Here is a 21,473-nt window from a genome sequence, read left to right on the forward strand (position 1 = left end):
AAACGAATTGATAACAAAATATTTAACAAATACGTTAATGAGGTTGATTGGAATCCCATACAAACCATGAATTGTCCTAATGAAATATATAAATATATGAAAGATAATTTCATTAATTGTTATAATAAAGCTGAATACAAACAAAAATTAAGTAGATCTAAACGAAATGTCTATGGCTGGGTAAATAAAAATATAATTAATCTTTGTCGAAAGCGAGATGAGTGCTTCTTACGCTGCGTTAAAGACCCGACAAATAAAGAAATTAGAGTTAAATATAAAAAAATCAGAAATAAAACTAATAAAATAGTACAAAGAACCAGAAATGCGTATTATATCAATCAAATAAACAATTGTAAATCAAATACTCGTAAATTATGGGAAATAATAAACAATATGACTGGAAAAATAAACAATACAGTTGATGACGTAATAACTAAAGCATTTAGAAAAGATGGTACGAATAAAAATATCGCTGATAAATTCGCCCAAGAGTTTAAAAATAATGTACAAGGGTTAATTCCAAAATGTAATATTAAAATCTTAAACGAATCCGAGTATGTAAGGCCTCTTGACAAATCAATTTTCTTTAAGAAAGCTAAGGTCGGAGATATTAGGAACATAATTAAAAATCTTAACCCTAGAAAAGCCCCAGGAGTGGACGGACTTCGAGCAGTCGACATCATGAATTTGTCGGATAAAATTGTACACGTGATAACGCGATTGGTTAACGTCAGTATCCAAACGGGGGTTTATCCCAAAGAATTAAAAACTGGTATCGTACGACCTATCCACAAAGGAGGCAGTACTCTGCGTTACGATAAATATCGTCCCATTACCATATTACCAGTAGTTGATAAAATCGTTGAAAAGCATATAACCGGAACAATCCAACATTTCTACAGATCTCACAAAGTTTTATCTGAGAAGCAATATGGGTTTCAAGCTGGAAAAAGTACTACTCTCTTATTATCTAAATTCACCGATGATATTAATGCTTGCCTTAATTCAAAAAAACATGTCATATTAATATTTATTGACTATAGCAAAGCCTTCGATATGCTTAAACATGATCTGTTAATTGAGAAGTTAGATAATAATGGCATAAGAGGAAAACTGCTACAGTGGTGTAAAAATTATCTTAATGATCGCAGCTACCAAGTAAAAGTCGGAACATCGTACAGCGATAGTGTACCTGTTACGTTAGGAACAGCACAAGGTTCTGTTATCGGTCCGCTTCATTATCTGACCTACGTCAACGACATCACCATGGTCATTAAACATTGCACTGTGTACCAGTTTGCGGATGATACATGTCTGATGGCTGCTGACAGAGACATCGCGGTGGCTGAACGCCAGATACAATCGGATTTTGAAGCGCTTTGTAAATGGTCGCATGATGCTGGTTTAGTACTCAATGCTGACAAAACTAAATTTATGCATGTGCATTCGAGCCACAATCGGTGCTCTCCGAATAAAATTATTAAAATTTTAGCACACAGTCACACGTGTCTCCACAGTGGAAAGTGCACATCTAATTGTGTGCCTCTTGAGCAGGTCCATGAGCATAAATATCTTGGCCTGGTTATAGATGATAGGTTTAGTTGGTCGCGACATATAAATAAGACATGTGATAAGCTAAGGGCAATCATGGCTAAATTTTATATAATAAAAGATAGAATACCTTACAATGTTCTAATAACTATGTATATGGCGTTTGTAGAAAGTATAATATCATACGGATTAAGTAGCTACGGACGAACTTATAAAACATACCTAAATCAAATATATAATATACAATATAAAATTTTAAAACTAATAACACCAGCGAAAATAAAACAGAATTATTCTAAAGACCCTATAAAACTATTTAAACATTGTAAAGTAATTCCAGTACATAAAAAAGTAGAATATAACTTATTAGTAGAACAATATTTTCGGAATGAAATTCAGCTTCCAATTAATCATAAACTTACAACTAGGAGTATAACAAATAAAAAATTGTCAATTCCAGAACATGTCAATGTCTATGGTATGCGTACATCAGAATATATAATTCCAACATTAATAAATAATTTACCTTCTGAAATTAAAAATAACATAAACTACAAAAATTTAAAAAACATACTTAAAGACTACTATCTTAAATCCTGAGAGTTATATAATTATTACCCGTTGTGCACCCTGTATATGACGGTATGAGCGATCTCATTTAGTTGTTGTTTAAAAAATTAATCTAAACTTACCTTCAGTTATATTTCATAGCGTAGTACCAAAGTGTCTGGACAAACCCACGATGGGTTTATAGACACTTTTAATATAACTTTGTATTTTGTACCCTGTTTAATATAAATAAATAAAAAAAAAAAAAAAAAAAAAAAACAAAGCTACAACATTTTCAACACATTTAACATAAAATTACAAGATTAAAGTAGGGGCTTAATGAAAAAGTATAGCATTTGTTTTAAAAGCCAGAAGCGTGGATGTAAAAGTTGGCGTCTGTTAATAACGCCTCGGGGAAGCGCTCGCGTAACGTTTGATTAAAACTAATTTTTGCAGTTGAGACTCTTAGCTCGCTAGCGGTGAGATTTAATCTTGTGTAAGTGTTTAACATAACTTTGTAGCTGTAAGGTGATATATAGTTTGTCGCTCTAACATTATACTATATTGTCAACAAAGACAAAGTGGATATATTAGCTATCCTAGAAATTTTTGAGAAACAATGAGAGAGGTGACAAGAGACGAGGTTGAGGTTACTAAAAATTTCCTTGCTACGATGAAAAGATGAAATTTCTTTTTTAAGATTGAAAGGTAAACGAGCAAGCTGAAAACGAAGTGAAACAGCGAAGGGACTGCTGCATATAGGCACCAGCAATTTCAGATGCGTTGCCTACCTTTAATTGACGGAGGAGGACACGCAGAAGAATATTTGTCAATCCTATCCTCCTTCAAATTCACTTCACCATTACTAATAAGAAAAAAATAGGATGGGAAAGAGGACTAATTGAAGCCTCAGGCACGCACACTCATCAGAAGAAACGCGAAATTGCTTTCACATCACGGTTGGCTGTGGGCGTGATATTTTACCGATCGTGCCAGTCTATTCGTGCAACAGATGTTGCTGGCGTCTGGCACTGTTCGTCGATATTCGATCGAATTACGATCTGATAGTAAACTTTATCAAGAGATTATTAAATTACTTAAGGAAGGCGACAGAAGAAGCACCAGTAATGAACATGTCAAGAAGACACGAAGAACCCAAGAAGAGATGAAGGTGTGCTAAGTACGCGCCAAACGGAAATCTTGATAATAGGTGAATATGACAAATTATTTCGCAAGTAACGAAAAAGTTCCTTTCCTTGTATCTCAGAGGTTCATATTGAAATAACAGCGGCATATAATTTGATGATCCTTAGACATTATCGGTAGGGATTCGAGCGAAATTGAAATTAAGTTCGAGGAGCTTTAAGCCCGTTTGTTAATTAATATAGCTGCTTTTGTAGATAAAGCCCAAACTGACAGCTCTTGACGCATCAATTAAGTTATTCATCCATTTGATTTGATAGCGTTTTGAAATTATTTTTGTTACAAAAAAAAAATAAGAATTAATAAAAGTCATAATACGTGATAAAATTGGTTAAAATGTTTTTTTTTTTAAATTTTATTTTCAGTATTACAATTTAATTTGACTACATCAAAACAATGTATTTATTGAAGTATAACTAAAAAATAAATTAACCACATAATTTCTTCATCTGAGTATTACGAAACCTAAATCTTCAACAGCAAAAGTGGAAAGAAGCTTTCAAACAAAACGTAAAATTAACAACATAGTGAAAAAAACGTTAGAAGCGCTAAATGAATAATTATTGCACTCGTATAAAACCCCTTTGAGTGCTTGAGTAAAAGTTGGCACTCGTTAATAACACCTCGGGGAGTCCACTCGTAACATTTGTTTAAGATTTATTGCTGCAGTTGCTGCTGCTTGCGGCGCGTCTGCTAGAATCGTATATCACACTTGTATTGTTTAAGATATTGTTACATTGATTTAATCGTTCTTCAATTATTAAAAAATCTATAATTACATTTATTAAAAGCGCCAATTGTTTAATTGTTAAAAGTATGGACTAGTGTTAACGATACGAATTCAACCATTCGATTCGTTTAGATGGTTCTGTAGTTATAAGAAATATAAGTCTTTTGTAATGTTTTTTTTGTTCAAAAACGTTCTGAAATATTAGTCATGGACTTAAAGTATAATTTAAGCAATACCTTAGTGTGGATTTCTAATCTGAAATATACATTAAAGGGCTTCCTTAGTAAGAGAGTTTGAGTGAAAAAGTAAAGTCTAAGAATTATAGCAAGTAAAATTGCATATAAACCTTATTGTGCTATTTAAAATGTATCGCCGGCTACATCCGAATGAATTTCAGAATGGAGTGATAAATCGCAACGTAGACGAATGTAGAGGTCTGGAATTGCGTTATAAATATTTGAGAAAACAGCATCGTGCAGCTGTAAATCTTGTTACACTGCACACCACCACATGTCCGATATTTATAGTGTCTTGAAATCAAAGTGCAGTTTAAATAACTTAATGTCAAATTTGAATTTTATGTATTATTTTATGTATTTTTTTTTTTGTGATTGAGTAGTCACTGTTTGCTTTGAAGAGGCATTTACAGGCAGAGCAGTGAAATGTGATTTAAAACATTTATACTTATTAAATTCTTAGGTTTACTACATAATATGTCTATCTCTGTTTTTCCTCATTAGGAATGAGAGAGATATCAATACGTATCAGACAGACAGTTGAACTCCTTTTACAACATGCATGTTTAATGTAAGATGTCCGAAAAAACAATGCACCATATTTTATTACCTAATAAATTGCAAATTTTTGAATTAACAACGAATTGACTGTCCATTGTTATTAGGAATTGTTCGTAGATGTATCTCGAAGTAATAACCTAGTAATAGAATAAATTATGTTGATTATTTATTTTAGTTTATCTTACTAACCCTGGGCTTCGTATGTAAACGGACTTATACCTATAGTCGTAGGGTTTTATTTTGTACTAAACACTATATTATGGATGTAACTTGTTCGAAATAAAAGTTTTTTATTTTAATTTTATATAATAAGTTATTTGAAGACTCTTAAGTAACCTTAAATTTGTCGCAACTAAGACAGAAACAAGACAGATGGTGTTAATGGATTTTTAACTCAATTAGTGTTAAAGAAGAGTGATGCGAAGATATTTTACGAATTATATTAACTAAATAATGTTTGAAAATGGGTTTGTAAGACCAAAATCGCCGTTTAAAACATATAGTTATCTCCGTTCTGTTAAAGATAATAACAGAGTTGTTAATAACGATATGTTCTATAAACAGATTTTAGTCTCAGAAGCCAAACGTTAGTAAATTAAGTACGATGTGTCGAAAAGTCAGAGTAATTCATGTAAAATATTAGATTTATTTATGAAAATCTTTTTATTATTTTAATCGCATAATATTAATATTACATCAAAACAATATGAACACAGATAGAGCCATTTGTCAATTTCAGGCTTATTAAATGTGTAATGAAATATTGAGAGCGATGTCCTCTAGGGCTTTCAAATTATAGCTTTTATCTCTATTTATTTATATTACTGGCATTATCAATAACTTCAATGAGCATAATAAATCTCAACAATATACAAAATATTTTTAATAATCTGTATTTGAGATTAATGTAAGGTTCTTTTGAAAAATAATTGTACGTAACGATGTTATCTGTCATGTTTAGATATGGGTACCATAATTTAAAAAAGTGACTGAATTTTTTCTGAAAATCTTTTGCCCTTGATAATACATTTTTTTTCACCTTACGAAACTTCAACTTTATTACCCACCCATATAAACTCGTCGGGTCTTCTGTAAACGTCAGTGGATCTATCTAAACCACACTGGGAACTGTTATAGCTTATATACTTAGGTTTATATACCTCTTTATGTAGAGGTAAATATAAAATAAACATATTACCAGAAAATTTACAACCTTAATTACACAACATAAATGTTACGGATATTCCATCAAAATCTGTCATATACATTAATTCAATACTGAAGCTCAATCAGCATAAAGCATTATGTGTTCAGTTTGTATGGAAAATCAACTCTTTAACTATAGTTGATCTTATGAAATGATAAGCTACTGATTTGTCGTTAACCATTGATAACCGGAAAGTTATTACCAATTAACAGTTTGTTTCTGAGACCAAATCTGTGTAAAACATATCGTCATCCCTGTCATTGTCTTTGAAAGGATAGAGATAACAGTAGATTTGATCTTGTGCTTTAAGTGTATGAATTGCCCTTTTGTTGAATTCTTTTTTTAAATTGTGATAAAAAAATATAACGTATCAATAACGGTTAATTTGAAAATTTCCAACAAAGCCGAAGGTTTCGTTCGTAAGTTTACTTATCATATAAAATAATTTTGGACGTTCCTTTGGTGCTGGGAATTTGGTAGAGCGCCAATACAATTTCATTTAAACTTTCTTCTGTTTAAAACTACCGCTTACTAAGCGTAAATGTTTGCTTGTCTTTATTTTGTTAACGTTATAAAAATCGACAAATCAAAATGAAAATGAGAACTGAACATTTTTTTACTAACTGACGAAAGACCTCCATTGTCTTATTTTAGCCTCTAGGGTTTTTAAAAATTGTTACCTTTACAAATGTATGTCATCGTCGGCTTACATACGTCCCCACTTATGTCAAGCCAAAATTTAGGGCGACTGAATTTTAGTCAACCACCCTGAAAAACAATGTAGTATATGGCGGGAATCGAACTCAGGATCTGTAGGTTACAAGTCTAGAATCTTAATAGTAGAGTTATAAGATTATTTTATTTAGAATTAAATCTTAATTTTCACCTTTAAAGAAGAATATTAAAATATTAAAAAACCCGTCTACTCCGTCACCTATGCCTAGCTATAAATTAGCTACGCTATGTATCTATGCTTGTGTTCCAGGAGAGCGCCGTAAGCATTTTACACCACTGTACTATCGATGGGCTATTAATTATAAAACCAAAACCACGAAGCGTTTTTAAAAGAGTTTACTGATATTAATTAAAAAGTTTCATTAATATTTTTAAAAGTTAACAGAGTATTTTAGGGTGATTTAATTTTTTTTATCGGATAATGGAAAGGTATGTAACTTTTTTAATTATTTATAATAATAATCTACTTTCAATAACTTTTCTTATTATAATAATAACAGATGTGAAAAGAAAATGAAACTTTCAAAATACTTCAACGTGTCAAATTTATCTTGATAAATGATCCGAGATGCGTCATTGTCTAAAATATTACTTTCTTGTCTTGCCAAATGAGACTGAAAGAACATGGCAACTGCCGGGACTTACAAAAAGTCTCTCATTTATTTTCAAAAGATATAAAAGTTCATACTTTAGCATTCTTATCGATTCTTTAAGAAAATATTCACTTTAATGTTTGTATTTAAATGTTTTTGCCCAACTGACGGTTAAAGTTTTTCATCAGTATGACGAGTACATAAGAGTATGTTTCATATTTACATAACATTTGTATTAATTTGTTATGTTCGTCGTACTTTTCATGTTCTGATCTCCTGCAAAATAAACAGCCTATTTTGAAGTTGGAAATAAGTGAGGTTCTTTACCGGATTATCGCTTCATATATTTATTAATGTAAAGGCATTAATAATATATATTACTAAACTAAATTAATTTACTAACGAGTCAGTTTGTAACAATGTTAAATATTATTTGATAGAAGCCTCGCTGTATAATAACATTACGTTATGATTTATTAAAGGATACATTTTCAAGATGGATACTTGCCATCACAGGAAGTTAAGATAAACTTTTCTTAAACTCCTAAAGAAACCTGTTACCACGTAACTTATTATCTATTTAGAAGTGGAAATTACGTACTTTAGAATTGTTTGTTTTAAAAGTTGCCAACTATATTTATGAAAAAAAAAAAATTATTGAAATCTAAGTCCTTGTTGAACGCCTTTTTACATTTATAACTTTATTTGTCGTAGTACATAATACTTCTGTTTCAAGCCATTCTATTCTTTGTAAGGCTACTTTTAACCAATTCCTATTACTAGTATTGTATTTCTCAATTCGTTAAAGAATATCACAGAGTATGGAATAGTTGTTCCCAACTTAATATCGAAGCTGTTAGAACCCAATAGAACGGCACAAACCGCTCGGTGTAAACATTGCACCCAACTCGTACTTCGAACTTGGGTTAACTTCGCTGCAATCTTACTAACTTGATCTATTGGATTTCCGCAACCAAAACTGTTTTATCCCTATTACTAAACACAACGGACGAATATTTACTTCGATGTATTTTACCCGACTGTAAGAGGGTAATGTTTTTCTGTGTATGTATGTTTGTTTTAATCCATGAGCCTAAACTATTGAGCCGATTTAGACGATTGATATGTATATATATATATATATATATATATATATATATATATATATATATATATATATATATATATATATATATATATATATATAAATATATTATATTAGACTTTTTTTGATATAATAATATAATATAATATATAAAAGAAAGTCGTGTTAGTTACACCACCATTTATAACTCAAGAACGGCTGAATCGATTTGACTGAAACTGAACTTAGTAGAGTATATTTGATAACCACAAAACAGATATAGTAGAAGAAATTCTAGTGCCGAAGAAGCGTCAATAGTGAGGTTGACATCTGCCATTCGACTGTAATCCTAATCTATAAGATAAAGCCCAGAACTTATTTGGAAAGGTTAAAAGAAATATTAGTAAATTTCTAGAAACTAAATCTAGGAAATTATATTAAAACTTAATTAATTTTTTACACTCTTAACACAATAATACCATATTACTACTCCGCTGGCGCAGCGACCTAAAGTGGAATTTGGCCCTCTCACAAGCTATCGCCAGAGTCGCCTGTCCTGTGCCTTCTCCTGCCAGTCCATCGCTTGTAGCTCTAGCAGGTCTAGCTCTACGGCGTCATGTTAGGTATAACGTATTACTACTAGTCGCTGCTGGATTACGGTAGGCTCTGAGCTCTTCAGTAGCGACGTAGCTGACGATGATGATGATGCTATAGCGTAAATCCGTAAAATATTAGTTTGTTAAGTTAGTAGCCTAATATAGAGTTAGGAAGAATAAATACAGAATTATAATGAAATCGTTATAGGTTTATTGTAATGTATATTGAGATATGATATAAACAAAAAAAAAAAACAAAACCAGTTCCTAATTAACAAAAGAAAAAAATAATATTAAAACGTCGTACGTAACACTCCAGATAAAGAAATGTTAACAATGTAATAATAAAGTCGTTAATCAAAAATAACATCAACTATTTTAATACATCCTCCATACAGTATGATTAATTAGTAAAATGAAATTACGTTGCTACGACGCTGAAGCGTGCAAAGTTTACCCCTAAGCTCCCGCTTTAAACTTTGCAAGAAACTTACGACACGCTTTGTGAAACATATGATCTATGTTTACACCAATTTGTAAGAAAAATGAAAACACCTTTTGTTCATTAAAGAACCAAATAAAACCGACAGACTGTACGTAAGTTTCTGAGACGAAAGTCCGCGTTTAAAACATATTACTATCCCAGTTTTGTCAAACATAATGACAGGGATAAAGATATGTTTTATACAAAGATTTTGATCTTAGAAACTAACGATATGACATTCAAGAGAAGAATACGAACTGAGTAACAAAAATACGAGCTTAAAATTTACTTCTCACTTGACAATCGTTTGGATTCGAAATTTCTGACCTAGTTTTTATATCTTCATATAATTTAGAGTTTTAAAAAGAGGATCATGAAAGATAAGACATACAATAGGCGTTAAATAGTAAATAAGGAAGTCGCTTAAAGTAAGATTAGTTAGATTATAACTAGCTGTCGCCCGCGACTGCGTGCGCGCGATTTAAAAAAAAAACTTAATAACTAGCCTATGTGTTCTTCCAGTCTATGATCTACATCTATGCCAAATTTCATCGAAATCCATTGAGTCGTTCTGGAGATACCTTCAAAAAACATCCATCCATCTAATCATTCGCATTTATAATATTAGTAAGATTAAGTAATTAGATTAGAATGAGAAATCTACATAAAGGGATTAAAGTAAACATTACACAACTCTGAGTTTGGAGGACATAAAAATTACCTTTATCTATCCAATCATATTATTCAAATTGAAGGGTCTGTATATTAAATATAAAAAAAACTTATATTTCGTACAAACTCAATTTTTAAATTGTCTGTCAGTCTGTCCCCAAATCCGTTTGCTCCGAGTAATCAAAAGCTGGACTGATTTAAATGGGACTTTTACTGGAAAGTAGCTAATGTTCGTGTCAGTAACTTGGGGTATTTTTTTAATTTCGGGCAGACAAAGTCGTTGGCGATAGCTAGAAATACAATAAATTAATTAGTGCAATAAACTTCCAAAGAAATTATTAAATTAACTATGTTAAATATGAGACGCATTTAAGTTGAAAAGCTATTGACTTAAGTAAGTGCGGCGGCGGTCAGGTAGTTTCAAGTGAAGTCTCAAAAGCATTGTGCACCGTCGGCACAATCGAATCACTTTGCATAATTCAAAACATTAAGTATCACCGCTGATTATAAATTTTTATCCCTTTATCGCTAACGTTGCTATTTTATTACAACAGGCTCAAAATGGGGTTAGAACTTTATTCCTGACTGGCTGTCGCTCGCGACTCCGCCCGTGCGGGATCAAATAAATATAATAATTAGTAGCCTGTTTCTTCAGCACTGTGTTTTACTGATCCGTAGAACTGGTTATCCGTTCTGGAGATACTTTCTAATAAACATCTATCCAAACATCCAAATTTTAGCATTTATAATATTAGTAAGCATAGTTAGATACCAAGTAAAATGATAATAGCTACGTACTAACACACGAAAAACTCTTCACAACTCACTCGCTTCTCATAAGGTACGAATAGACTATGACAGAAATTGTTACATTTAAAGTCTGTACTATTTACAATTGTATGGACGAATTAAGAGACAATCGTGTCCATACAGACTCTTCGATGTGTACACTGAGTGCACCGTATATATTGTCTTAATTCTACCATTACAAACTACACTCTTCTTAGAATTACAACAAAGCGATGAATAGCAATTTTCTTTTCGCATTATTGAAGCTATATTTCTTGGCTTTTAAATAATATGTAAATAAATCACATATCTATCTAAGATAAGACCGAAAAATCTGTCGTAAATCCTAATCACTATTTTCACATCTGTTTAGAATAGCATTACTTATCACTAGTCAATAGTTATTTACCTTAATTAATTTTATTAATTTATTACTAAATAAATTATCATACACTTATGTGGGAGTCACAGCCGGAGAATATTTTTATTGAAACACAGTCTTCTTTAACTGGTATATTTTCTTTTTAAATTGTAAACAACAACCTTTTGAGACACCGTTCTTACATCTGTCCAAACGATTCCCCGAATGCCAAACATGGCCGTCATTCCGACAAGTCATTACAATACTTTTAATTTATGATATCGAAGTACTGTCCGATTAATAACATAATAAGTCGAATATTCCTATTTAAAAATTGTTAATTATTTAAATAACATGGTGGATCGTAATATCACTGATTAATGTTGTTATTTTTAAAATAAACAAAAGAGTTATTGATTTTTAGAATAGACTAAATAATGTTTTAAATTATGGTATTACAGAATATATAAAATGGCTAACACTTATCAGTTACGATAAAATATTACGAAAGATGTCTATAAATTGATAAATCTATTTATAAAGTGGCTCAAGCGATTTTCCTACATTACAACGAGGCTAGAATCTGTGAGATGCTCGTGCTCTTGTGTCGAAAATTTGTCAGTCTGGTGTGTTCCGTGTTTACCGACGATACCAAGATACTAGTATTTTTAGCGGAAAAACAAAAACCGGAACTAAACGAATGTACAAAAGATTAATACATTTCCAATTACGGTACTTCGTTCAGAAATCGAATTATAAGTGTACAATGAAGTCAATTGTTTTGCGAGTTACACTAATGAGAATCAATATTACATTTTTAATCTATTAATTGATAAACAAATTGATGTATGTGTTTTGCTATAGCTTCTGTATCTACAATCCATAAATCTATTTACAATTTATGATCTGTAAAATAAGTCGCTTTGTAGCAGACTTCTTGTGACTTTTTGGCTTCTAGATCATAGAAAACTAAGCCAAGCCACAGAAAGCTAAGCCACAAAATACGAGTAGATACGGTTTTCACCATCATGTAGTTTTTTTTTATTTCGGGTGGTTTGTGTATTATATATTTCATCATAACTAAAGTTTGCTATACATAGATGAACAGCGTATTTCTGAACCCCTTTACATTTTCCTTTTTTTTTTTGATTACTTAAAACGTTAGATATATAAAAATTATGTATTAATGAATTTTAGATCTCATAAAATCCCAAAAAATAAGATCCCAGGTATAGCTGGATGGATGAGGTGGGTAGGGATCTTCGGGACCTACAGGTTCGAGATTGGGTCGTGACGACGCGGGATCGGAGAAAGTGGAGACTTTTGTTGTCGGAGGCCAAAGCCCACTTTGGATGACTGCGTCACCCTAGTTAGTTAGTTAGATCTCAAAAAGTTCTGCAAAAAGTGAACGTTAGCATATCTCTATATTAAACGATTTTCGCACAATAACGAAATCTTTGCTTGAGAAAAAGCAATTTAAAGTCGCTCGTTATTTGAGGAATACTTTCTCGTTTTAATATTAATGCTTACGCAAATAAATGTGTTCATTATCAAAAGAATTTAATGTCGATTTACGTTTTAACAGTTTATTATTCTGAAAAATAGTTTAGAAGATATCGCGATCACAAACAATGAGCGTAAAATTTATTTAGATTTAATCTAAATATTATTAAAATAAGGAACCGTACACACTAAAGTGGTCAATCAATATTAATATAATAAAACGTAAACACACACTTTTTTATAACGCAAGATCATAGCAATCATGGTATATTTTTGAATAATTTCTTTTGAAAAAAAAATGCCCTATACTTTCGTGTGAATAAATTGAAAAAAATCGTTATGCGAGAAACAGACAAAAATTGCAAGCCAATACCAGCAAAGATGAATATTTGCTATAGTACCAAGTACCAGTAATTTTCAGCCAATGGCGAAGACCTTCATTTTCATTTGAGGATTAGAATTTTGACATTTGCAATTGGAAGTTTTACGCAATGTATACAAAAAAAAAGTTTTTTCTGTGTAACTAAAATAAATGGAATTTCATACGGAAGCCGCACGTTAACAGCTAGTTTAAACATCCTTACTTGATTTAATTTTTATATTTACAAAAATCTACCCAGCCATATTAACTAATCGTAGCCATATAAAACATCTCAAAGGCACGGACCGATCACTTACCCGCTGGTCATATTAAGTACAGACTATATTGGGACTCAAAATCACGACAGCCTTGAGACAAGCCGAATACAGAACGGAGTGGAGGCAGCTGGTCGACGCATCTGTAAAGGCATATCAAGACGAGCACAATCTTCAGTAATGAAGTATACGAAGAAGAAGAAAAAAAAACATTTCACGCTCACATTCACGTAAAATAGGAGTGATATAAATAAGAAACGACATTATATTTAAGGCCACACCACACACAGTCCTATTACACCTATCACTGAAGTGGTTTGGCGAGATAGTTATGTATAGGTACATATATTATTGTCAACATATTATAAATAAATAAATTATAAAAAAAAAACTTCTTCCATCTCATTGTATATATCTATATATCTTTGTAATTGTTGCTGTATAATATCTTCCTTTGACTTTCCAGGGAATAGTCAAAGAAATTTCACAAATTCAATATTTTATTTGATTATTTGGTGCATACTCACCTTTAGGACTTAAAGATAACCATCTTGTTTTTATCAGGTCTCTAAAAAATAGTACATAAGAGGCCAACTAGGTAATTACCTCTCAATCTTCAATAGATTCTTAGAGCTGAAATTATAAATATGAAGACGATAATTTTATTAGCAATTATCGGTAAGTAGTATTTTTAAATAAAAAGGTAAAATATTGTTTAACTACAGCACCGCGCGACAGCCTGCTGTCGAATTCCCTTGATTCCGTTTCCGTTCTCTTGGTTCCGTTTCCATGGCTTGACGGATTAAAGGCATAATTCCAATTACAAGATCTATGTCTTTTTTTTTGGTGGCAAGAGGGATCTTCTAAAAATAACCCGGAGGGGCAATGTTATGTGAACCACTAAAACCCCCTCCAACTAATGTCGAGTTCAAGAGAAGTGGGATCCGGGATTTCCAATGAACTCTCAGTACGAACACATTACCGATGTAATAATCTCTCCTTGTGCCTCCACAATGTTATGTTAGTTTCTTATCTAGGGATTGATTTTTACTTTTTTTTTAAATTTCAGTGTGTGTTACCTTAGCTGTACCAGTAACAAGAAATGACCGTTACATTGAGGTAATTGGCGGTGATGATAATATTCATGTTGTCGATTTAGAAGAGAACATCGATGATGATTTACTGGAACGCATGACGAGAAATCCTTGGAATCTTTATTTACTTTACACGCGGTAAATATCAGAAGAAAAATATTTTTCACAAATATCAATGAATATTGTGAGTGAAAAAAATAAATATGGCAATTTTTTTTTAGATTAAATCCATCTTCGGCTCAGCATTTGCAAATAGACAATATAGATTCCATTTTATCATCAAATTTTAACCCAAACGTGCCAACTGTTGTGGTGGCTCACGGATGGTTCAGCAACCAAAACACGAATCTGAATCCTGTTATCAGAGATGGTAATTACTTTTTTAATTATTTTGAACGAATTCATTAAATAAAGCAAAATAAAACTTCAATAGAAAAAAGTTATAGGAACGGTACTTCTACCGTTCCTATGAGGACATTTTATAATGTTAAGAAACGCAAAAAAAATTGAAGTACGATTGAAAATGTGCGCAATTAAAGACAAGATTAAAAAAGGCGAAAGAGAAGCAACAAATAGACCAACCGATATCAAAACAATCGCTGTATCGTAAGACTTTATGCGACCAATAATACTAATATCATGCACCTGATAAACGTAAACGTGCGTAAACGAAGCTATTACAATCACGATGCCTATCTAAATATTAATCGATTTATCTTACATTATTTTTCTAGCATATCTCGAAAGCAGCGACGTCAACGTAATCATTCTAGACTGGAGTAGAATTGCAATGGGTAGCTATCTAAACGCCATCGCTAACGTACCTAATGTCGGCAAAGCTTTGGGACATTTTTTGAACTTCCTAAGCGATACAACTGGAGCGACGCTTGAGTCAATGCACTTGGTTGGCTATAGTCTTGGCTCTCATGTTGTTGGTAATGCTGGAAGGGAAGTCAAGGGCAAAGTTGGACGTATCACAGGTAAAATACTGAATTTAATTTGCATCCAATATTCACAAATCAATACCATTTCTTTTTTATTTTAAACTAGCTTTTACCCGCGACTATGTCCGCGCGGAAAAAAATAATAGAAAACGAGGTAAAAATTATCTTATGTCCGTTTCCTGGTTCTAAGCTACCTGCCCACCATTTTTCAGTCAAATCGATTCAGCCGTTCTTGAGTTATAAATGGTGTAACTAACACAACTTTCTTTTATATATATAAGACTAGCTTTTACCCGCGACTTCGTCCGCGCGGAATAAAAAATAGAAAACAGGGTAAAAATTATCCTATGTCCGTTTCCTGGTTCTAAGCTACCTGCCCACCAATTTTCAGTCAAATCGATTCAGCCGTTCTTGAGTTATAAATAGTGTAACTAACACGACTTTCTTTTATATATATAGATGTGAAAAGAAAATGCACCTTCTTATTTTATCAGTTCCTTGAGAACTACAATATTTTGACATAAATCTAAATGTAAAACTATAATACTTTTTCATACGTAAATTACATAATAATTCTAGTCTTTATCAAATAATTATCCGATAAAAACGAGCGGAAATTGATTTTTAGTATCTTTAAAGACACTGATTACTTCGTAAAAACATACTATTACGATTATATCTACATTTTGTTACCTAGCGCCTTTGTAAAAGTATTTATCTAGGAATGATTAAGTGGTGCAATATTTTATAAAACTAATATTGACCGTATGGAACTCTAAAGCCCTTCGTACACAAGGCAAGGTAAATCTTGGAAACCTGGTGAGTTTAGTCTCTAAGCGACTTACGCAATACAATGACATAGACGTTCGTACATGGCGTGCGTCGACGACATTTCTATCTGTCTTTGCCAAAGACATTTGCTCTCAACCTGTTTTTCAAGATTTACGTGAGAAGAGTCGTTGCAATTTTCAAGATGGCGGAGCAAATATATACAGTTGACATGTAATAGTTTTGCCTGTACTGAATGAATAGACAACTTGCGTTGACGATTCATCGCTGTTTATACGGACGGCGCGCAATGTGTTTTTCGCGACGACACCATACAATATTGGTTTGTAAGATTTTTGTTGCCTTGTGTACGAAGATCCTAAAGAAAGACGTTTGTATATCAGGTCTCGACCCAGTCAGTCCAATTTGGCACAACAACCGAAATCGCTTAGACAAAACTGACGGAATCTACGTTGAAATCATCCACACAAATGGCCGTGGTAGCGGTATTAACATGGCCCTTGGTCACGCTGATTTCTACCCTAATGGTGGTAATGATCAGCCTGGATGCTCCACAAGCATTTGCAATCACAACCGTTCTTGGGAATTATTCGCCGCTACAATTAAATATAATCATTTAGTTGGTAAAGAATGCTCGTCAGAGGATGAAGTAGTATCCAACAAATGCAATGGAAGGTCTTATAATATGGGCAATGGAGATATGTCAAAATTTGGGTTGGTATATTTTATTATAAGATAGTTTGCAATCATTATATTCTCGTGCTTATTTCATTGGGTTCCGAATAACACGGCTCCTTTTCTAGTTGATATTCATTTATTTCTCTGATCATCTTTCACTTCTATATCTCTTTAAATGTATGTTCAACGGTCTCCTTGTTAATGGATATTTTTCCTTTATGTTGTAATCAAATATATTTTTTTTTTGGTGACTATTTTTTATTTACAGAACTGGATTATATCGATTGACGACTACTGGCAGTTATCCTTATTAAAAAGTATTTATACAATCTCAGCCAATAACCAGACATAACTGGATTAAACTAGATTAAGTATTTATAAAATCAGTATGAAAAATGAAATATATAATTGCTAATCATAAAATGTTTTATTTTTGTGGTAATACAAAAGTGCAGACACTTTCCTTCCCTTCCCTTATTTACATACATTCTTTCGCCTTCTTACGTTAAGTTCACAACACTGCAATACCTTTGAGCAGTAAGAATACTTCTAGTAACTTTTAAAAGAAATAAAGATCCTTGGGCCAAAGAGCCAAAAGGCTTGGGCTTCATAGGAGAGAATATAGCAATTTTACTTCCATTCGTAGCTATCTATATTCCTTCTATGATATTTCTGGATCTATGGAATACGCGTACATCTTAAGAAATATTTTTCACCTGTCTTTACTCTTTAACTCTCTTTTAATGTAATCAAAGCTTTTATTACCTATCCTTCTCAAACAAAAAACCCAAATGTACTGATCATTTCTACTATTATGAATGATACTAAATTGTCTATTTTAACCAACAATCAAATCAAAATTTGATTACAGTTCAATAATCTAGATAATTTCGATGTCACGTACAACAGATTATAAAGATATATATCTAAAGAACCAAAATGAATCATAGATATCAATAAATCGGAATATCCAATAGATTGTATTTAAATTTTAAAGGAAATAATATAATAGTTTCATTACAAAGTAGCATAAAGATGAGGCCATAATGATAACATTTTTAAAATCTTACTAATATTATAAAGTAGCTTTTACCCGCGACTCCGTCCGCGCGGAATAAAAAAATGCACACAAGATAAAAAAGTTCCTATGTCCGTCTCCTAGTTCTAAGCTACCTCCTCATCAATTTTCAGCTAAATCAGTTCGACCGATCTTGAGTTATAAATAGTGTAACTAACACGACTTTCTTTTATATATATAGATACGAATGTTTAGATGGATGGATGGATGTTTGAAGGTGTCTCCGGAACGGCTCAACGGATCTTCGTGACATTTGGCACAGATGTGGTACATAGTCCGGAAGAAAACATAGAGTAGTTATGATTTTTTTTAACACTGCGCGGCCGGAGTCACGGTTGACAGCTAGTATTGAATAAGCCAGCGTTATACCACTAAAGTTCCATAAAATTTATCTGGTGTTGTATAAAAATTTCATCTCAAACTGTACGCGAAATTAGGAGCACTAGAGTATACCCTATATATCCTTTTCTTTTAGGTGTCAGTTCACGATTAGACATTTAATTTTACTAATTGTATAGATAGATTTTTTTTAAATTTGATCTGTGGTATAACATTTATAATCGTATCAAGACCAATACTTCCCAATTTTTTCGATGCCGTCGAAATGTATTTATTCCATTAAGTCCATTATAATTGAACTTATTGAATACTTTAAAAATGGTTTGTGGTGGGTTTTATACCATTTTAGGTGCGTATTTTTATATAAAAAGGCTTGCTATGCTATTTTTCAACTTTAAGCCTCCATAAATATTAAAGCAACCGTTACTTTTGTTTCATAATTGGCCATTGTTCCTAACTCAATCAGGGCTTTCTCTTAAAGAAGTGCCAGGTTTCCTGAAATGACGTAAGACGGCCGACCACGAGATAAAACTGTCATTATTCATTTTTTAACTTTTCTGATCCGGTATGTTTCGTTTAACTACTGGAAATCGACACCCGTTCTAAAAAGAGGCATCATTCTTCATAATGTGTTCATTTTATATATTTATGGTGTTTTGGTACGTTGTTAAATTATTAAATTAATCAATCAAAAATAATTATTTAATTTTTCTAACTTCATCATAAATCTACGATCATTTTTTTCAATAAAAATACTTTTAAAGAGGTCTATTTATTTAATTTTATTGATAAAATCGTATACCTAATGAAAGCAATATACTCGTACATACTATATTTACAAAATCGATATGACTTTCATATGTTGCGATAAGTTACTTATACACTTAGTGCATTAATAAACTTTCCCGCACTTAGTTTCGAATGTAAGAGTTTCTTCTAATACTTTTATCCCTCTTCATAACTATTACTTTCAGAGCTTTAAGTTGGCTAACTTGTGAAATGTGCTTTCACACGCTTACGATGTATTAAGTATTATAACAAATGTATCAAGTTGCAAGTACTTCGTCATAATGTTAATACATGTTTAGGTTTTTTTTCACATATTTTAACCTTGGTTACCTTCAAGAGAAAAATAACGTAAATTTCATTGCTTTACTTCCTACCATCATATTATGTTTTTATGTTAAGTACGATAAGTTCCATGAATCTATGATCCATAAAAAATTCTATATAAACTATAATCATCCCATGTAACTTTAATACCAAAACGACAGAATGGATGTTTTAACAACCTTTTTCCTTATTTGTTCACTGATATAATTGTCCTTATAAAAATGTCCAACAATCATGTCGTATAGTTCGTAGGAACTATTTTTTAATAAAACTAGGCAATAATACACCATAAAATAAATAACAAAAAATTTCAAAGCAAAATATCAGAGGAGAAATAAAAATTTTAAAGGTAGTATGCCTTACAAGATATCATCTTTAGATCTGATTTTAAAATAGTGGCCATTCATAAATGTTTAATGCAATTTACTTAGCTTGAAGTTTGCTTTTAAAATACATAAATTGCTAGTCATAATATTTTGCATTCAAGATCCGAATTTAACTGCATATTTTATTACCTTATCACGTGACTGAATTGAATACTCATGTTTCTATCATAGTATCGTAAAGATGTGGATATTTTCACATAATTTTTAAAAAATTTTTTCAATCTCTACTAATCTATTTCATAATTGCTTTTTGAATTCTGCAAGCTATAGAAAGGTTAGGTAAATATGGAAGTAAATAAACTTACCCTCCCTCAATCTGACACACTTCAGTATTTATAACAACCGATTTCTTTTACTTAGTATTCTGACCGGCTACGCTAAAAGCACGACTCTATACGGAGCATTTCATTTGCGGTAGGAGTATTATTTTTAAATATTCAATTTTAATATACATATATTTAGAAGGAGAGCGTCGTTGGCTCAGTGGTACAGCTCTTGACTTGTAATCAGCAGGTCCTGGGTTCGAATCCCGCTATGTACCAATGTGTTATTCTACTTTTGATTTACATATGTACATTTATCCGACGTTCTTACGGTGAAGGAAAACATCGTGATGCAACCTGCACATATCTGCGAAGAAATTCAAAAGATAGGTGTGAAGTCAACCAACCCGCACTGGGCCAGCGTGGTTGACTATGGCCTAGTCACCACTAAACTTAGGGTAGGCTCCTGATTAGCTGATGATAAATATTTAGAATAAATTACAAGTAGTTGAGAATTAATACGAATCGTCAGAGAGTACGAATTAAACATAAATTCTGGTGCACCCATTTAAAGTTATAAAGTGGCTACAGTAAAATATTGGATTTAGTCGTAACTGAAACGAGATCCCGCAGTACTCTAATGAAAATTATTTAATAGCTCGGGGCTACTGAGCTTATACGAAATACTGACATCACGGCTCATTTACTGGGAATTGCCACATCCTGATTATTTTGTTGTGCTGTTGTATCAATTTACTAAAAATAATTTCAGATTTATTATAAAATAAGTAAAATTTACTTGACATTTTTTACCTTCATTACCTCTAAAATTAATATGGCACTTTTTTCTTAAATTTAGTACAAAAGACCACTTTTAAGCCAGACACAGTCAACATGCAAGTATGACTACAAAACACAACTCTGTAAAGAAAAATTACAGCATGAATATAACAAAAGATTTTTGGTAAAGTCATATACGTAATATCGGAAACGGACACGGAAAATATTTATACTAGTCATCACAATGATAAAAAGAAAAGGTAGGTCCAGTTCCAAAATCGTAATCTACTACTAAGTTTCAAGCGTGAGTGTTTATTTATAGATTTATCGTCGCATAAAAGTTTATTTTCAACGAATTTTAAGTTCAATAGTTCCTACCAAAACTAGTATAATAACAGTCTTGAGTAATTTAGTTATACTTGTAATAAATTAAATTTAAAGTCTTAAATTTGTTAGACAACTGCAATGTTTGTGTTGTTTGTGAGTGAGTTGGGTGAAACTTTGCCAAATCTGAAATTG

The 21,473-nt window shown here is 31.9% G+C and overlaps 1 protein-coding gene across 1 annotated transcript; it reads left to right on the top strand.

Moving 5' to 3' along the window:
• The first annotated feature begins 393 nt into the window (after positions 1–393).
• Positions 394–17,341, top strand: LOC106719427 (pancreatic lipase-related protein 2-like). The gene is made up of 7 exons (XM_045683014.1): positions 394–512; positions 1,152–1,381; positions 14,560–14,722; positions 14,806–14,954; positions 15,319–15,564; positions 16,701–17,031; positions 17,264–17,341. The coding sequence occupies exons 1-7, from the start codon at positions 394–396 to the stop codon at positions 17,307–17,309; spliced, it is 1,284 nt and encodes a 427-aa protein (XP_045538970.1). The 3' UTR covers positions 17,310–17,341.
• Positions 17,342–21,473: the final 4,132 nt, after the last annotated feature.

The sequence above is a fragment of the Papilio machaon genome, chromosome 20 (genome assembly GCF_912999745.1).
Source record: "Papilio machaon chromosome 20, ilPapMach1.1, whole genome shotgun sequence".
Classification (NCBI taxonomy): domain Eukaryota; kingdom Metazoa; phylum Arthropoda; class Insecta; order Lepidoptera; family Papilionidae; genus Papilio; species Papilio machaon.

What these genes read in the sequence shown, in the direction of transcription:
- LOC106719427 (XM_045683014.1), top strand. Translation starts at nt 394, where the DNA reads ATGACTGGAAAAATAAACAATACAGTTGATGACGTAATAACTAAAGCA. An exon ending in ATCGGATTTTGAAGCGCTTT is followed by an intron (nt 1,382 to 14,559) that starts GTAAATGGTCGC and finishes TTTAAATTTCAG; the next exon opens with TGTGTGTTACCTTAGCTGTA. An exon ending in CAAAGTTGGACGTATCACAG is followed by an intron (nt 15,565 to 16,700) that starts GTAAAATACTGA and finishes TTTGTATATCAG; the next exon opens with GTCTCGACCCAGTCAGTCCA.